This window comes from Euleptes europaea, chromosome 8 (genome assembly GCF_029931775.1).
Source record: "Euleptes europaea isolate rEulEur1 chromosome 8, rEulEur1.hap1, whole genome shotgun sequence".
Taxonomy (NCBI): Eukaryota; Metazoa; Chordata; class Lepidosauria; order Squamata; family Sphaerodactylidae; genus Euleptes; species Euleptes europaea.
The window spans coordinates 40,599,233-40,615,921 of record NC_079319.1 but is presented as its reverse complement, the minus strand read 5'-3'; the positions used below and the strand labels follow the sequence as shown (position 1 = coordinate 40,615,921).

Here is a 16,689-nt window from a genome sequence, read left to right as displayed (position 1 = left end):
CTGTGACCCAGGGGCAGGGCATAAGTCTAAAATAAAGTAAAAATTAGTGATGGGCCCTAGCTGCTTAAAGAAGAAAAGAAACATTATAGCTTGTTTGACTAGTACAAGACCCCCCAATTTTCTTGAGCCTGCAGGCAGCACATTAGGGATCACTTGGACTAGTATATGTGGAAAAGTAAATTAATGGTAGTGGAATCAAGGACTATTGAGATCTAGGCCCCTTTCAAACTGCCCTTATAATCCTTTTGAGCAGCCTCTTGCTAACATATTTTTTATATATTTTCAGACACAACTGTTTTGGCTCCTGGCTACTAATGGATTTTTTTTAACCTTTAGCCGGTTTTGTCTCATTGGCATCCTGGGGCTCAGCCATTATTATTTTTTATTTTTTTACGAAAACTGCTTTTTCCCATTTTTCTTTCTTCCTTGAGTTTTTGAATCGCTGCAGTGCGCTGTTTAAAATGTCTGGACGCTTCCAAAAGGACCAAGCTTACCCCCCCCCCCGCCGCCTTTTTCTACTTCGCATTCTTTTTCAGCTTTTTCTTTTGAATGTTCTAAGATTAGTGCTATAACACCGTAGTGCCAGACCACCATAGCAATCCAATGCATCTGAATGCTGGTGATATAGCACCATAGCGCTAGACATCATAGCAATTCATGCACTGAATTGTGCTATGAATTGATATGATGGTCTAGCGCTATGGTGCTATAGCACTAATCTTAGAATGTTTTTAAAAATCCGAAAAAGAATGCACTGCGAAAAAAAGGACAGGAGGAAAGCACAGAGCTGTTTAAAATGGCCAGAGCACTTCAGAGCACTTTAAAGAAGCTCATAGATGTATTGAAACACCCATCCCTGTATCGCTTTACTTGGAATTGGGCCAACAATGGATAACATCCAGTTTAGAACAGTAATCTGAAAGGGGGCCTAGATTACAACTTCTTGATTGTTTCTGTGTATTGCAAAGAAATTTTTCGGAACATGGCTTCTCCCGGTAATGTGCTATGTGAGAATATACACCCATTTAATTTCTTCCTGCCAGGCAACTATTAAAATAGCCATTTGTGTGATGTTGCCTCCTTAACTGCATCCTTTTGTAAGTCCTTATTAAAATATTTTGTTCCAAATTCTTCTATTATTATTAGGAAACTAATGGGAAAGTCATTGCAGCTACTGGGAAAAGGGTCGTTTTCCAGATTCTGGGTTAGATCTAGACTAAATTTTCCAGCCCTTTAACAGAACTTTCCTAGCTCCACCCTTCCACTGCAGCCTACTGAGTTTGGGAAGCTGATGCATAAACAGATAGACAACCTTTATTCGGTATATAACCAGCAAAGTGCGTAGCCTTGGGTTTGACTCACCAAATTAGCATCCTGATGTCACCAATTCAAAACACTTCAGGTCACAGCATTTTTAAAGATTACCAGTTCAGTACACTGTATTCTACAAGCAAGTTGGCTGCATGAAGGTATTCTTTCTGAAGCTGCACCCTCCTTAAAACGTTCACAAGCTGAGTTCTCAGTTCTCAATGTAGCCTCTAGTGATGAATGCTCACTGTCAGTGACTGATTACAAATGCTTATGTATTGATTTCCTTCCTTGATTAAATTTTGAATTTCAGCAGATCCAGCAACATTTTTTTAATTTAAAAAGAGAGTGACAAATTTAACACTATGTTTTGCCCCAAGAAGTTCATTTTTCATGAACCCCACTTTTTTGTCCACACAAACTATAGCGCATCAACTTCATAGACATATTCGGTCACACTGAAAGTTAGCTAGTGTACCAAACCATATTTCTCTTAGGAAATAAATCCACAGTTCCCTCTGCTCTCTGCAATCTCCCTACAAGCAGAGTTGAGGAGGGCAACTCCAAAGAAAAGCTGTTGTTGCTGTTGCAAATAACCTCTCTTACTTTCCCCATATTGTTCTTACATTACCTCATTTATTTGCACTCCTCTTTGTAAATTGAGGAAGCAGCCCTCTGCTGCAGAGGGGCTGTGGCCCAATGGTAGAGCATCTGCTTCGCATGTCAAGGTCCCAGCTTCAATCTCTGGCAACTCCAGTTAAAAAAATAAGGTAGTAGGTGATGCGAATGGGATGCTTATTAAATTTGCAGATGATACTAAATTGGGAGGGGTAGCAAATACGGTAGAAGACAGGGCCAGGATACAAGATGATCTAGACAGGCTGGAGAATTGGGCTAAAACTAATAAAATGCATTTCAACAGAGATAAATGTAAAGTTCTGCATTTAGGTAGGAAAAATCAAATGCTTAATTATAGGATGGGGGGGGGGACTAGCAGTAGTGTGTGTGAAAAGGACCTTGGGGTCTTAGTAGACCAAACACTGAACATGAGTCAGCAGTGTGATGCGGGAGCTAAATAGGCAAATAGGATCTTGGGTTCTATCAACAGAAGTATAGTGTCCCAATCACCCAAAGTGATGGTGCCGCTTTACTCTGCTCTAGTTAAACCTCACCTAGAGTATTGTGTTCAGTTTTGGGCACCACAATTTAAGAAAGATGTAGACAAGCTGGAACGTGTCCAGAGGAGGGCAACAAACATGGTGAGGGGTCTGGAGACCAAGTCCTATGAGGAAGGGTTGACGGTGATTTGAACACCCTAGCTTTCAGATTGCCACCACCTGCTGCCTCGGAAGTCCACATGGACTTTAGTGGCGACAGGCAGCCATCTGAACATCCCATTTTTTAACTGCCATTTAATTGCCATTTTTTTACTGGTTAAAAAATTCCCCCAAATACCCAAAATGTATTTTTCATGGGCTTTTAAAAGTTCAGATTTAGCTGAATGCACACCCCAATCCTCTATCTATTTGCACCAGGTCCCTTTCTGCAGACTCTATTTTCTTTTTCAGATAAACCTCAAACAGATCAAACTCTACCTCTTTGTTTCCAACACGCTGCATGGCATCCCCTAGATGAAAGTAAAAGCGTCCATCATCTGTGCCAGGATCTCCTGATTCCAGACCTTCCTAGAGAAAGTCAAAGATTGTAGTGTCAGTAGTCTTATCAAGAAAAAGTTTCAGTCCAGCAAAGAGTGTAGACTATATTAATTACAGTATTTAAACAGTTCTTATCCTAAGTGTTTCTTTTCTCACACAGGACTTCTAGTCCATTATGGGTCACCAGTTCTCTGCGCTCTGCCTTCTTTGCTACGGAGGTTCAACTCACACAAGTATTTCAATTGGGAAAAAAATCACCATTGAGAGGCTTTTCTCCCTCCATGTTTACATGGTGAAAGGGTAACTTTCGTGAAACTTTACCAGGTTGGGAAAGTTGGTTTCAGAAGTGTGAACAGGCCCTCAGTAACAGAAAATGCAGAAAGTAAAATGCAATTGTAAATAACCAACCAGAAGCCATGTGTTATGCAGGGGGGAGGGGAAGGGGAGACACAAAGGGCAGTAGCCTGTTTATGAATGGGATGTGGATCTATGCTCATTTTTAGGGATCTTTAATATTAAATACTGTAACATATGTGCTTGTTTGTTGGTTTCTTCATATCCCACAATAGTGGCATAGAGGCTGAGAGTGGTGGACTCTACTCTGGAGAACCAAGTTTGATTTCCCACTCCACATGAGCAGTGGACTCTAATCTAGTGAACCGGGTTGGTTTCCCCACTCTTACACACGGAGCCAGCTGGGTGACCTTGGGCTAGTCACAGTTCTTTGAACTCTCTCAGCCCTACCTACCTCACAAGGTGTCTGTTGTGGGGAGAGGAAGGGAAGGAGATTGTAAACCAGTTTGATTCTCCTTAAAAGGGTTAAGAAAGTTAGCATATAAAAACCAACTCTTCTTCTATATGTAATATCGAAGTAATAAAAATCTTACTTTCAAATAAGGAATGCTTTCTGCAATCTTGTTCTCTGCTTTCAGAATGAAGCCATAATGCACCTTAGCAAAGCCATCATTTGGAGCAAGGTTCAAAACCTATATGGGAAAGCAAAACAAATTATCATTAGAACTTTAACATCTGAAAGGATTTGGACCCTTCATTTATAATATTCAGAATGGACCTAAGCAATGTACGGGCCAACCAGATCAGTGGCTGAGAGAAACCTACTACTCCATTAGTTGCCCATGGGCACAACTATATGCTGGTTGCCACGGGAATGCATGAATGCCACTGAGGACAGCAACCCTTAACTCTTCCTCTCTGCTCTGCAGCACAGTGCAGCAGTTTTCTCCAATACATGAAATCCCTTTATCCTGCACACATTCTGAGTCTCATATCTATTGAGAATGGGCTGCCAGGAATGTAAGCTCAACATGGATATACTTCTTACCACTTGCCTGAAGGACACTGAGTCCCTGAAAGAAAGGCGGTGAATACATGAAGTAAGTAAGGAAATAAATTTCCATCTGGCCTCATTTTGCCTCTGCTTTCAGGGATGTCTAGTTATTTATGATGTTATTTGACATTTATTGGCTCACTATTGCTAAGGGCTTCTTTTTTGTACACATTTATTGGTCTACACTGGCCACCCCAAAAATTCAAGAAACCATCTAATTCAGGGAACTCTTTCAGGCTGACTCGCACCTTCAAAAATGGCATCCCCTGTCAACTCCTCTTGCTCTTGTCCAAAACACTTAGGAAAGTTCACCCTGCATTGCAGTGTGTTGTACAGTTCCCTGTCTTAGCTGGTGGTGACAGGAAAATTCTAGATCCATTCATATCTCAATATCTGGCCAGTGGTTCTAAATATTACAAGGAAAATGAGGTGAATCCTGCAAAGAGATGCTTCTTTCAACAGCATACATGATGCAGTTGCAGCTTGCACTGTGAAAAAGATCCTTAGTTGTGCTAATATCCATTGCTCAACTTTTGTTTTAAAACCGCATTCTAGATGTTAGGTTTTATATATGCACAAGGCATTGATGAAAACGCCAACTAATACACAGGGTGGGGAAAATGCTGCCATGCTACCATGTCTTCTTCAGCTAATTAAACAGCAATTAATCTAGGGTTCAAGACTAACCCTTAAACTAATTCAGAACACTATCTATGGCACTAAGGTGGAAGAGGTAGAAAATTTGCCTTCAGATTTCTCACACTATAGAGGAATCCCTTGAAGAAGTAAAACCAAGATCTATTGCTCTTTGAATACAAAAGACACTTTGATTTTTACAAAGACCGCATTTAATGTATTGTATCTCTGTTCTGGACTATGTGATTCAAAGGGAAAACACCTAATGGGAAAAAATGAAATACTATCACTTCTTGACATTGTCTTCAAGCTGTGGTGCAATGAAGGGGCTGATAAAATAGTTCTCAAAAGAGGGCACATTTCCCATCAGGTTCAATTCTGGCTATAGACATTATACTTCTTTGATTTAAGGTTCAATGTTTAGGCTCCTCACTGAAGGAGGGCAAAAATATAAAAAGCATTCACAACATGATTGAACGGTTGAAGAGGGTATGAAAAAAAATTAGGTCATCTGTGGAGAGTGTTTTCTCAAAAGTTATCTGGGCTGCTGATCCAGAACTTCTCCTAAACGAAGAGCCCAGAGGAGAGGAAGAGAGGGAGAAGGGATTCCCTGTACCTCAATGGCCAGCAGCACCAGGAAGTGCTTCAGGGGCCTTCAGACACTACAGTGGCACACAATCCCTCATATCGACTATATTTCCTAGACATGCCTTAAAAAAATTAAATTAAACCTTGCACATTCAATTAACCAATGTTACTGCACTGGATTTAGGAAGTGTCTTCTAAAACCCTTTTTGTTGTAGGAAAACAACTATTAGCGAACAATAACTAAATACAAATTAAATTGCTTTTGGCACAAAAGCAGTGTTTTGCATTCATGGAAGGGGTTTCCCTATTTACTTTTTTTTTTTTTACTGTATTACAAATATTTTTGTAGAAAGGTCACAAAATTAAAATAATTTTTTGTTAAAAAATTCATTTTTATCTTTATAAAAACCTTTCTTTTCTCACACCAAATCCATTATTAAAATTCTAAAATTCTGCTTTGTTGTTGAAAAATGGCCAAAATGGACCCGCCCCCACTTTTCAGAACCATGGAAAATATCAGAGGAACTGGGGGAATCTGCTTATTCCTATTTTATTTACATAATGGACTTTGTTCTTATGGTAAATTTTAACAGAAGGGTGTTTGGTAATTGCCCAAAGCCGCTGCAGACTATCTCCCATCTTGAGCCATTCTTGGTGGTGTTCTGTCCCCTAAGAGCAGCATTTTGGGCTGCGCAGAAAGGGAAAGTGAGGAAATTCTGCTCTGCTAATGGAAATGCATTCTATTAGCAGAATTTTCCCACAGGATCCAAGCCATAGTAACACTCTATGGATCATTTATGTCATTTGACTCAGAAATGACAGAATGTAGACTGAAACCTGGATTACAGTACACTAGAGATTTGTGCATGCCACTCCTCTTAGCTGTTCTTCTGTTTCCAAGAGCTACACTCTTCCACCCAGTTCTGTTCAGGGCCTACTTAGATGATACTGACAGGAGTTCTCTGCCAGGCATTCCCAGCACTTTCTTCAAGTCTATTTACCAGCATGTGGGCCACCAATTTTGATCAGCACCACAGCTAGGGTTGCCAGCTCCAGATTGGGAAATACCTGGAGATTTTGGGGGTGGAGCCTGAGGAGGCCGGTGTATGGAGAGGGGAGGGACTTTGATGCCATAGTGTCTAATTGCCAAAGCGGCCACTTTCTCCAGGGGAACTAATCTCTGTCACTTGGAGATCAGTTGTAATAGCAGGGGATCTCCAGCCACCACCTGGAGGTTGGCAACCCTAACTACAGCATGAGGGAAGAGATGGATTAAGCCTCCCCCTACCATTTTCATGATCTAAAACTGCTAAAGTAGAGAGCTGTTTCCCTCCTCTGAAAACGTAATTGCATTTAAACTCACCTCCTCATAAACTTTTTTGGCATTGCTGTTGTCTCCAATCAAAAGGTAACCCACTCCAAGGTTGTTCTTGAATGAAGTATCATTAGGAAATAGACTGACTAGTTTTTGTAGAGTTACCAGTGAACCTCTCATGCGACCTAATTTGATCAGATGACAATTTAGTTTACAAATGGCAGTGGTTAGAATATGGAATGTTTACCGAGTATATATTAGCAAAAACATGTAACAATATAATTTTCCTATGTTACTAACCAGTGACAATACAGGATATGAAAAGGGATATACCGCCACATGAATTAAGTATATCATTTTTACTACTGATATGAAAAAGGTACTATTTAGCAAAACAAGGGATGTAATGTATCAACTAGTCTTTTAGAGACCTCTTGTGGACAATTACAATATTGTTCACATCACAGCTCATTAGGACAGTGATGTGGGTTTATAGTAATTGGTATATCTTCATGTAATCCTCAGTTCTTTACAGTGTGTGTTGCTGGTTTTTCCAATTGCATTAAGACATAAACAGAGTTAAATTCAAGTAGAAAAATTACAAACATACTAGGCTTATGAGGAAGACATTATCTCACTTGATATTAAAGTGGCATTCTGTCTCCTATGTTACTGAATCAAGCTGCAAAGCCTTTGAATTAATACCAAATTAATTTTCCCATGAACCTGGAAGATTGATAATTTCATCTAGTTGGATTCATTCCAATTTATAGCTGCAACATAATGCCTTTGGGGGGAAAGACCAGCAGGTAGAAATGTATCTGGCAACTACATTTTGCATTATTCCCCCCCCCCCCACAAGAATATCCTTAACCAAATTTGATCTGTGGGGACTGCCTATTAGCAATCTCATTGGTATCAATTTGCAACTGACAAGTCTGCACCTTACTACTTTCCTGCAAGAAGAGTTACAACTTGTCAATTTAAACCTGGCCTGGTGCTTACTACATGCAATCATTTGAAATGAAGTATTGAGCAGCAGCTGTAAATCACATTTTGAGGATGTTTGGAGTAACATACTATAAAATAAATTTAATTTATAAAATGCCCTAAATTTCAGCATACAGTACAGGATCTTTGTTGGAGTTTATTTCCTGTAATGCTTTTCACTGTCTATCACCAGCGTACACCCAGTTTGTTGGATGCCAAGGTATATACTTCAGTTGATGGAGGACTTTTCGCAGAAGGAGTCTTCCATTCACAGCTGGACCTTTAAGTAGTGGAAACTCCTTCCACGTACAGAAGGTTCTTCTGTCAAGAGATGCTCAGCTTCGGATCCAATTCATTGACTTTTTGGGTAGGCTTCTACTGACATCATCTATTTATCTAACAGCAAAGTGTGGCCCCCCCAACACAGTTATCTAAACCTGCAGATCGGGGCCACCCAGAAAGAAAACAGATACTTCTAAAAACTTAAGAGACTCCCCAGGATTGCAGAAAAATCCGAAAACTTAAAAATTACACAGGGAGGTTAAATCTCCGCCCCAAAATAAAAGAGCGTCTGCACATACTCGCCTCCTCCTCCTCTGTCAAGCCACAGCAATGGTAACAACGACAACAGGGAGGGAAGAAGCCTGGGTGGTGCCAGGAGTCACAGAAGCCGAGCCAACATGGTTGTTGTGGGGGGGGGGGAGGAAGCTTTGGTGGGCCCCATGGTGGAAAACAGGAGCCACGCGGGGCTCACTGGCATCATCAGTGACCGTGGAGGGAGAAAAGCCTCCAATGCCAGTGTGTGTGTGGAGGGGAAGCCTCGAAGGTCAAAAGCCATGCACCTCTTGGCCTCTTGATGCCAGTGTCAGTGGGAGGTGGGCTTCGAGGTCGGGAGTCATGCAGCTCTTGGCTGCTGGTGTCGGTGGGGGATAAGCCTTGGAGGTCAGGAGCTGCAGGGCTCTTGGCCTCCAATAAGGGCGTTGGGTGGGGGTCCTGCGGTGGTGGGGAGGAATAAAGGTTAGAAAAGTTAGAGACACCCCCCCGGTGAGTATTGCATCTTCCATCTGTGTAGTCTAATAGCCAAGTTGGCCAAATCTGAGGATGCTTAAATCTGGTAATTGGAATCATGAACAGAGAAGACAGGTCTTTCTACAAACCTGAAAAATGCCCTAGGTTTGCAGAAAAAAATAAAATCTAAAAAAATACAATGGGGGTTTAAAAAACACAAAAATCTTAAAGGAGCATTGTAGCTTTAAAAAACTGAAGCCCTCAGTCGCTGTTGGTAGGCAACCACAGCATTCTAGGCTAGGTTTTCCTCAATAAAAGGCAAGGGGTGGGGGCAGGGTCCTTTCTATGGCTGTTTTGGCCCTTGAAGGAGGACTCATTCAGCAAGGCCTGGCATCAACCACCAGGCTACCTGACTTGAATGACTCACCCAGGCCTGGCTGTTTGCTACTGTTCACCAGCAGCCACCATATGAAAGCCAGCGTGGTATAGCGGTTAGAACTTCAGAATAGGGCCTGGGAGACCCAGGTTCAAATCACCAGTCTGCCATGGAAGCTCACTAGGTGAGGTAGGGCTAGTCACATACTTTCAGCCTACCCTACCTCACAGGGTTGTTGTGAGGATAAAAAGAACAAGAGAATGATATAAGGCGCTCTGGTGCCCACAGAGGAGAAAGGTTTTTCTTCTATAAATTTTTCTTCTATAAATGAAGAAAATAAATAAAAATAAAGCTGAAGATGGGAGGCAAATAAAAGGTAGGTTGGTGAATGGCTGAGAAGGAGACAATGGAGCATGGACTGGGGAGACAATACAGATTGGCAGGAGGAGGGGAAAAGGGAATAATGTAGGGGAATACAGGGGAAAGTGATGGGTCCCCCCCAAAAGTCCTTAAGGGTTCCCTACCATGCAAGTGGTCCTGGCCCAGCAGCCAGCACCACACAATTGGACCACAGTTTTCCTAGGTAAAGTCTGCAGCGGGGGGCAATTGAAGACAGGGAGGCAGATAAAGGTAGGTTGGCTGTTAGTGGGAAGGACAGAAGGAAGCAAGAAAAGAGGATAGGCTGTGGGGGCTGCCAGAGAAGAGAGGAGGAAATAGTGGTGAAGGGCGAAATCAGATGCCCCGTGCAAGACATTGCAGGTTCCCACTTGTACTCCTTAACTGTGGTGTTCAAAGAATTCTCAGTTTTAAAAGGATTGTGCATGTTAAGCATTTCCAACATATTGTGAGAGCTCAGGCACACAATTTTAAAACTAAAATTGGAGTCACATTTTATTACTATACACTAAAAGGTTTAGAAGAAGAGTTTGTTTTTATACCCCACTTTTCTCTACCTTAAGGAGTCTCAAAGCGGCTTACAATCACCTTCCCTCTCCCTCTCCACAAGACACCTTGTGAGGCAGGTGGGGCTAAGAGAGTTCTGAGAGAACTGTGACTGGCCCAGGGTCACCCAGCAGGCTGCATGTGGAGGAGTGGGTACTCAAATTAGCATGTATATAAACCAAAATCACAAATCTACATAGGGGCTCCCTTCACGTTTTTTCTTTCAGTACTGTTATTCCTAGCATGCCTTCTGATTATGCCATGCCCAATCCTCAGTGACTGCATACACAGCCTCTTCTGTATACAATAATTCTGTTGACACCCTTTAACAGCAGTGACTGATAAGTCTAATCAGATGGGACACAGAATTATCAATCAGAGGCTAAGGCTAAATTGAAGAAGGTAAAGCCAGAACAATAACTCAAGAGAAGATGCAGTGGGCAACCTCCTGTCTGGATGGGTACTTATTTATGTAATGATCTTTTTTCATGGGATACAGATTGCAAGTTAGACAGATACAAAGGTGATAACATGTGACACTGGTTTGAGGGTTCTGAAATGTATCTATACTAGATCTGAAATGAATATTCACAAATACTAATGTTGAGTTTTCCAGTTTTCACCAAGCACCATTTTTCAGTGAGAAATTTTGAAGCAACATTCACACTTGCATACTGAATGCAAAGGTTTAAACTTAACATTCACATACTATCAAGCCAACATTCAATTGGAGTTTTGTGCCTTTACATGTGCCTTCAGACTCACCCATGCCTTTTCCTCTTTATGATCAAGGTTCATGGGCTGAATGTTGCGGCTTTCCCCTCTATGCTGTTTTCTCTTCATTAATCCACCCTTATTTCCAACTCATATCTGAAGAAGGGAGCTTTGACTCTCGAAAGCTTACTCTGAAAATCTTGTTGATCTCTAAGGTGCTACTGCACTCAAATCTGGACTCAGTTCCAGCTGTTCTACTGCAAACCAACATGGCAACTCTCTGAAGTATATCATTCTCCTCTCCTCCATTTTATCCTTGCAACAACCCTGTGAGGTAGGACAGGCTGAGAATGTGTGACTGGTCCAAGGTCACCCAGCGAGCTTCCATGGCATGAGTGGGGATTGAAACCTGGGTCTTCCAGATACAAGTCCGACACTCTTAAACACAATATCACAGGAATTCTCTGCAGTGCACATGGATTTGGTGACCGGCACACAGAGGCTTCTGGGCAGAGGCTGATGTAAAAAGTGTTTACTGAAAGCAGAAAGTTAGAAAAAACACTGTGGCCAGTTATTTTACATCAGCTATCAGTATTGTCCAATACTAAAAAACGTTTGCACACGAACTATTAAACACTGTGAAATATCAACTGTTGGGTGTCAAACACAGAAATATCATTGATTGCCAAATATAGAAAACAGGGCCCACATATCATTTCTCTGGTTCCAATACAAATGTGCAACACAGACCCCTCCACAAATATGATCCAACCTCGTACATGACAGAAATAGCTCTATCTTGTTTCTGATATTACACAAATAGATCAGGGGATGGAGCAGTGAAAGGCTCCTTCCCCAGAAGCCAGATTCTCAGCAGAGCATTTTGTGACAGAGGAAGGCTTCTGCTGTAGGAAAGCACCTTCACTGGTGGAACAGATCCACCTGATCTAACCCCATATTGTGGTAACGGGCTTGCAAAGTTGGCTGCCCGCTATGGACTCTCAGGCCCTGTTATAGTGTACCTATCCCCAGCCCCACCTGGACCTGGGCAGACAATATTTAGAGCTAAAACACATTAAGGCAACATCTGGTGACAATCCAACGTCAGCATTTGCAGAGCAAAAGTTTGGGTTAAATTTCTGGAAGTGAGCATTTCATCTTCAGCAAAATCATATGGACTCTTGAACATTCCTCCTGTGGGTCAGAACAGGTTCCTGAACCTTACCAAGAAACTGCTGCCTGTCTGCCCGTCGTTTCAGAGTCAGTTTGACCAGATCATCAGGGACACTGGGTAGGCTAGCAACCTCTCCATAGGTGCTGACGGCTCTCTGCAGCATTTCGTTGCTTCTCATCTTCTCAGCCAAGTCATCCTCACTCTGGGTATGGTCATAAAGCATTAATCAGTACCCAAATGATCACCAGATAGTTCACTTTCCTTAAACATATTTAATGACTTGGTTGTTGCAATTTTACTATTTGATTATGAGCAGTTTTGAGCTTTGGAAAGGCAAGTAGACAAGTTTTAAATTATGACAAATTCAAAATGAAGAAAGATGCATAGCATCCCTGATACTCCAAGTTTACAATTAGTCAAAGCTATAATTTGGCTAACTCATTAAAAAGTACAATTAGGAAGACTATTTAACAGCTGGGGAAGAGACTTTACAGCTAGCCACAATAGCTCACTGAAAAAGTCATGTTGAAAAATCAGTTGCATGCTTATTTAGAGTGCTGGGCTAGAATCTGGAAGAGCCAGGTTTGAACCCCCACTCTGCCACGGAAATTTGCTGGTGATCTTAGGCCAGTCACACACTCTCAACCCAACCTACCTCACAGGGTTGTTGTGAGAATAAAATGGAAGAGAGGAAAATGCTGCAAGCAGCTTTGGGTCCCCATTAATGAAGTACATACAGAAATAAATTTCAGAGATGGCCCATTATTATTTTTAATTACGAAATCCATTAATCGCATTGCAGAAAATAAGATGAGATCTTCTGTAGACTAACTGGTTCAAAAGCGGTATAATCTTTTTTCCTTTCAAATTTTAGTAGAATGGTTTATAATGGTTTAAGGGATTATAAAGTGAAGACTGCTGGCTTTTTGCTTGTCAGATGGCTGTTATCGAAATAATTACACAGTAAAACCCTCACATTTCTATCCTGTAGTTTCGGGCAAGCAGAACAGGGTGTGCACTGATGTTATTTTGGGGCTACGTATGCTGCGGCATGTTAGAATATAACACCAGGTATGCTGTGCTTAGTCGCATGTAACAGGAGAAGCTAAGGGAAGGGAGGAGATATCTAAAGAAAGGAAGTGTACTATTAATATCACCTGCTCCCTTCTCTCAAAAAGGAGAGCCTGCTAAAGGAACAGGAATAAATCAGTCATGACCTCAAGTAAGACACAGCTAACTGTCCACAATTTTCACAGCTCAGAGGGAAGTATCCTGGCCATACCAGGGAAGAGATCCCTTTTGCAGACTCAGAACAGCAAAAGATTAAGGGGCTCCTTCCTGAGCTCTTATCTCCTGCAGCTTTCAGGCAGACGATGGGCCATTTTCACCTGTGCTTGTACTGAACCAATTGTGTGCATATATCTTAGTGCAGCCCGCTATCCAGAAGTGAGCCTGGACAGGCCTTTGGTGCTTCACTGTACCCACTTAAAAAAAGGACAGGTCTAATCAAGTGTTTTTTTTTAAATCCAGATTTGGTTTAGCACATGGTGGTGATTCATATGCATATGATCAGCTCAGCACACACTAAAATACCACTGGTGCCCTGGCCTGAACGAAGGCATATCACCATAAATCTCTCTATGCATCTAAAATCAGTGGTCCAATTCGGACTTTATTTCCACCACATGCCTCTGAGAATAACCAAAGTGAGAATAACCTGTGAGAATAACCAAAGTACCATTTAAGCTTCTGTTTTGGAAAACATAGCAAAATCACTGCACTAAAGTCCAAACAGTGATCTAGGGGTGAGTAAAATCACTACACTAATCCAAAATCTAAAGCTGTTTTCACTACCTTCCTTTCTTCAGAATTGTACTTGAAAAGAAGAATCAATCTCAAGTACAGAACAGAAATAGAGACATAAATAACCAGAAATGTCTTTCCATTTGGTTTGGTCGCTTTTTACCTGTGCTTTGCCGTATCTTGCCCGAGGACTTTGGGGATATGTGTTTACTAATGTTTCAAATGCCTTCAGAGCATCTTCTGCTTTACCCTGAAAGATAGATACTTTTAGTCTGAAATAATTTGTGCTTTTGACAGGAAAATATTTGCTGAATCCATTGAGAAGGGTAACTATCAGCGTCATTATCAACTAAATCAGATTTCAAAAGTATTAAAACAATGCTCCAAATAATTAGCAGTGCAATCCTAAACAGATCCTAGACCTTGTCGAAGGCTTTCACGGTCAGAGTTCATTGGTTCTTGTAGGTTATCCGGGCTGTGTAACCGTGGTCTTGGTATTTTCTTTCCTGACGTTTCGCCAGCAGCTGTGGCAGGCATCTTCAGAGGAGTAACACTCCTTCAGTGTTACTCCTCTGAAGATGCCTGCCACAGCTGCTGGCGAAACGTCAGGAAAGAAAATACCAAGACCACGGTTACACAGCCCGGATAACCTACAAGAACCAAAGATCCTAGACCCTTCTGAAGAAGCCTATTGACTTCAGTGGACTCAGAACCCCGTACACTTGCTTAAGATTGCACTGTAGGTCACTTAACTATGATTTATACCTGGCCCAGAAACTAAAATCCCTAAACTGGAAAAAAAACACCACAATTTGGAAACCTGCTGCATTTGCAGTGTCAACAGCACATCCACATGGACGTTTTGCACACACTTTCCTTGCCTCAGTCCCCCATGATTGCCATCTGTCCCCCTACCACCTGAGGACTTCTTCAGTGTTTTTTTTAAAATCAGTAATATCTGTAAATCCATTGCACCAATGTACTAATTCACCTGTTCATGTTAAAAAAAGTAAATCTCTAGACATTTTGGTTCAAAGTGATAGGGAGAAATGTGCAGTCAGTGACTTTCCCCTTAAAACTCTGGGACAAAAAGAGCCAGAGACCTACTTTTTGAAATTAAAGATGGAAATGGTACATTGCTGTGACAGAATCTAGATTGTTATGGCATTATAATGCTATAAGAATATAGCATTATATTTTTTGAAAGAAAACCTACCAGTGTGGGGGATGTTCATTGCAAGGCTTAAAATAAGGAAAATGGCACTCATGTGGGAAGAACTTGAAGAAATGTTCATGTCTCTATTTACAGGGTATCCCAAAATTGCTTTGACTGCAATCTTCCAAAAAGATCGTATAAAGCCATGTTAAGGAAAACAGAGCGTGATGTCTTGTGGATGCTTCTCTAAACAGTGCTTCTGTCAGGAAGCCACACAGAAGTTTTGCTCTGCCGTGGCTTCAAGATGAGCACAAACTATAGTTTGCGGGTTCAGATTAATCGCAAACTATGGAACTAATTAGCTTGCCACAAAGGGCTGGGGATCAGGGAGTGTACCTCCAATCCCTTCCAGGCTTGTTCATGTAAAGACAATCTCTGTTTGCCACTGAGTCTGAACCAAGCTAGGAGGGAGAGAGAAAAAGATTAAATGTGCGTGTTGATTGATCTGAAGCACTTCTAGGAGAGATGGCATCTTTTCTCCAGAGTCTGTAGCACTTATCCACTACCTTTGTTGCACATCTATTTATTTCTTAAATGACCTGCGTTATGCCAGTATGCCTTTGCATGGGACTAAAGTTCAGGGTCATATGGGACAATGGCAGGGCACCCTTCGAGGTTCTGTATGGCCAGAATTTTGCTGTTGACCGTCTTCTAATCTCTAGTGCTCCAGAAACTCGCTCTCAGATGACTTTCAGCCTTACCTTTTTACGCAGCTTCTCTGCAGCTTCAAGCTCTGCTTTAATGCCTTTATCAAATTTATTGAACAATTTAGGTTTCTTCTTCTTAGCTAGATTAAAAAGAAAAGTAAAGACTTGCCTTAAGAATTCAGTATTGACCATTGAGAGATTTCCTTTGAAGAAACACAGGATCCAGTTATGATAAAGCAAAAAAAAAATCATCTTTTTTTTTAAATGCTAGGAAGAGAAGCGCATGGTGAGCCCCAAAGCTTTTATATTGACGATACAGACCAATTAGCAAATTATATACTTTTTGCATTTGCAGCACGGTACAGTAACATCTCAGAGCATATGCAACAGCTTCTGGCCAGGAATTGAAAGCCCTGGTACCCTTTTCCCAATCAGCAGCTATTGCAGCCAGTCTGACAAATAACCGCAGTTGGAGTCAGTTACAAGACATTGAGAAAAGTGATATCTGAGGCATCTCTGGGGTTTGTTGAAGGCTCATCAGCAACTTGTGTGGGTGCCTGGAATGGAGGGAGGGGGAGCTCAGCAGCACAGTAATGTAAATAGAAGTCAGAACATTTAAGCTAAATATGAGCATTATAGAGTTATGAGTATTATTGTGAAAGGACAATAAATGTGTAAAACAGAAAATGAAGATGAGTTGATCACAGTTCCCAAGATTTGGAAGGCACATTTTTATGGGACTCCTACCAAAAACACCCATATGCTTCAGAACATTGCGCTGGCAGTTCCACCATATGGTGGCATGTTCTTGGGCTAATAGACAGGACAGGCTCCTGCCTCTGCAGATATTACTGAGGCCGTAACATGTAACAAGAAAGAGCTGAGATGCATACTACCCTTAAGATAGCAGTTTTGTAAAACATGGCGTAATCCATGCATTTTCCTGAAGCATGATCTGAATAACAGGAT

General features: G+C 41.5%; 1 protein-coding gene across 1 annotated transcript in view; it reads right to left on the bottom strand.

Moving 5' to 3' along the window:
* ASPH (aspartate beta-hydroxylase) overlaps positions 1-16,689 on the bottom strand; it is a 124,475-nt gene that overhangs the window by 22,062 nt on the left and 85,724 nt on the right. The window contains exons 18-23 of the mRNA XM_056854910.1: positions 15,775-15,860; positions 14,021-14,107; positions 12,106-12,256; positions 6,899-7,035; positions 3,851-3,949; positions 2,904-2,993 (exon numbers count right to left, since the gene is read on the bottom strand). Of these exons, the coding sequence (XP_056710888.1) occupies positions 2,904-2,993; positions 3,851-3,949; positions 6,899-7,035; positions 12,106-12,256; positions 14,021-14,107; positions 15,775-15,860 (650 nt within the window). The remainder of the gene's footprint in view (positions 1-2,903; positions 2,994-3,850; positions 3,950-6,898; positions 7,036-12,105; positions 12,257-14,020; positions 14,108-15,774; positions 15,861-16,689) is intronic.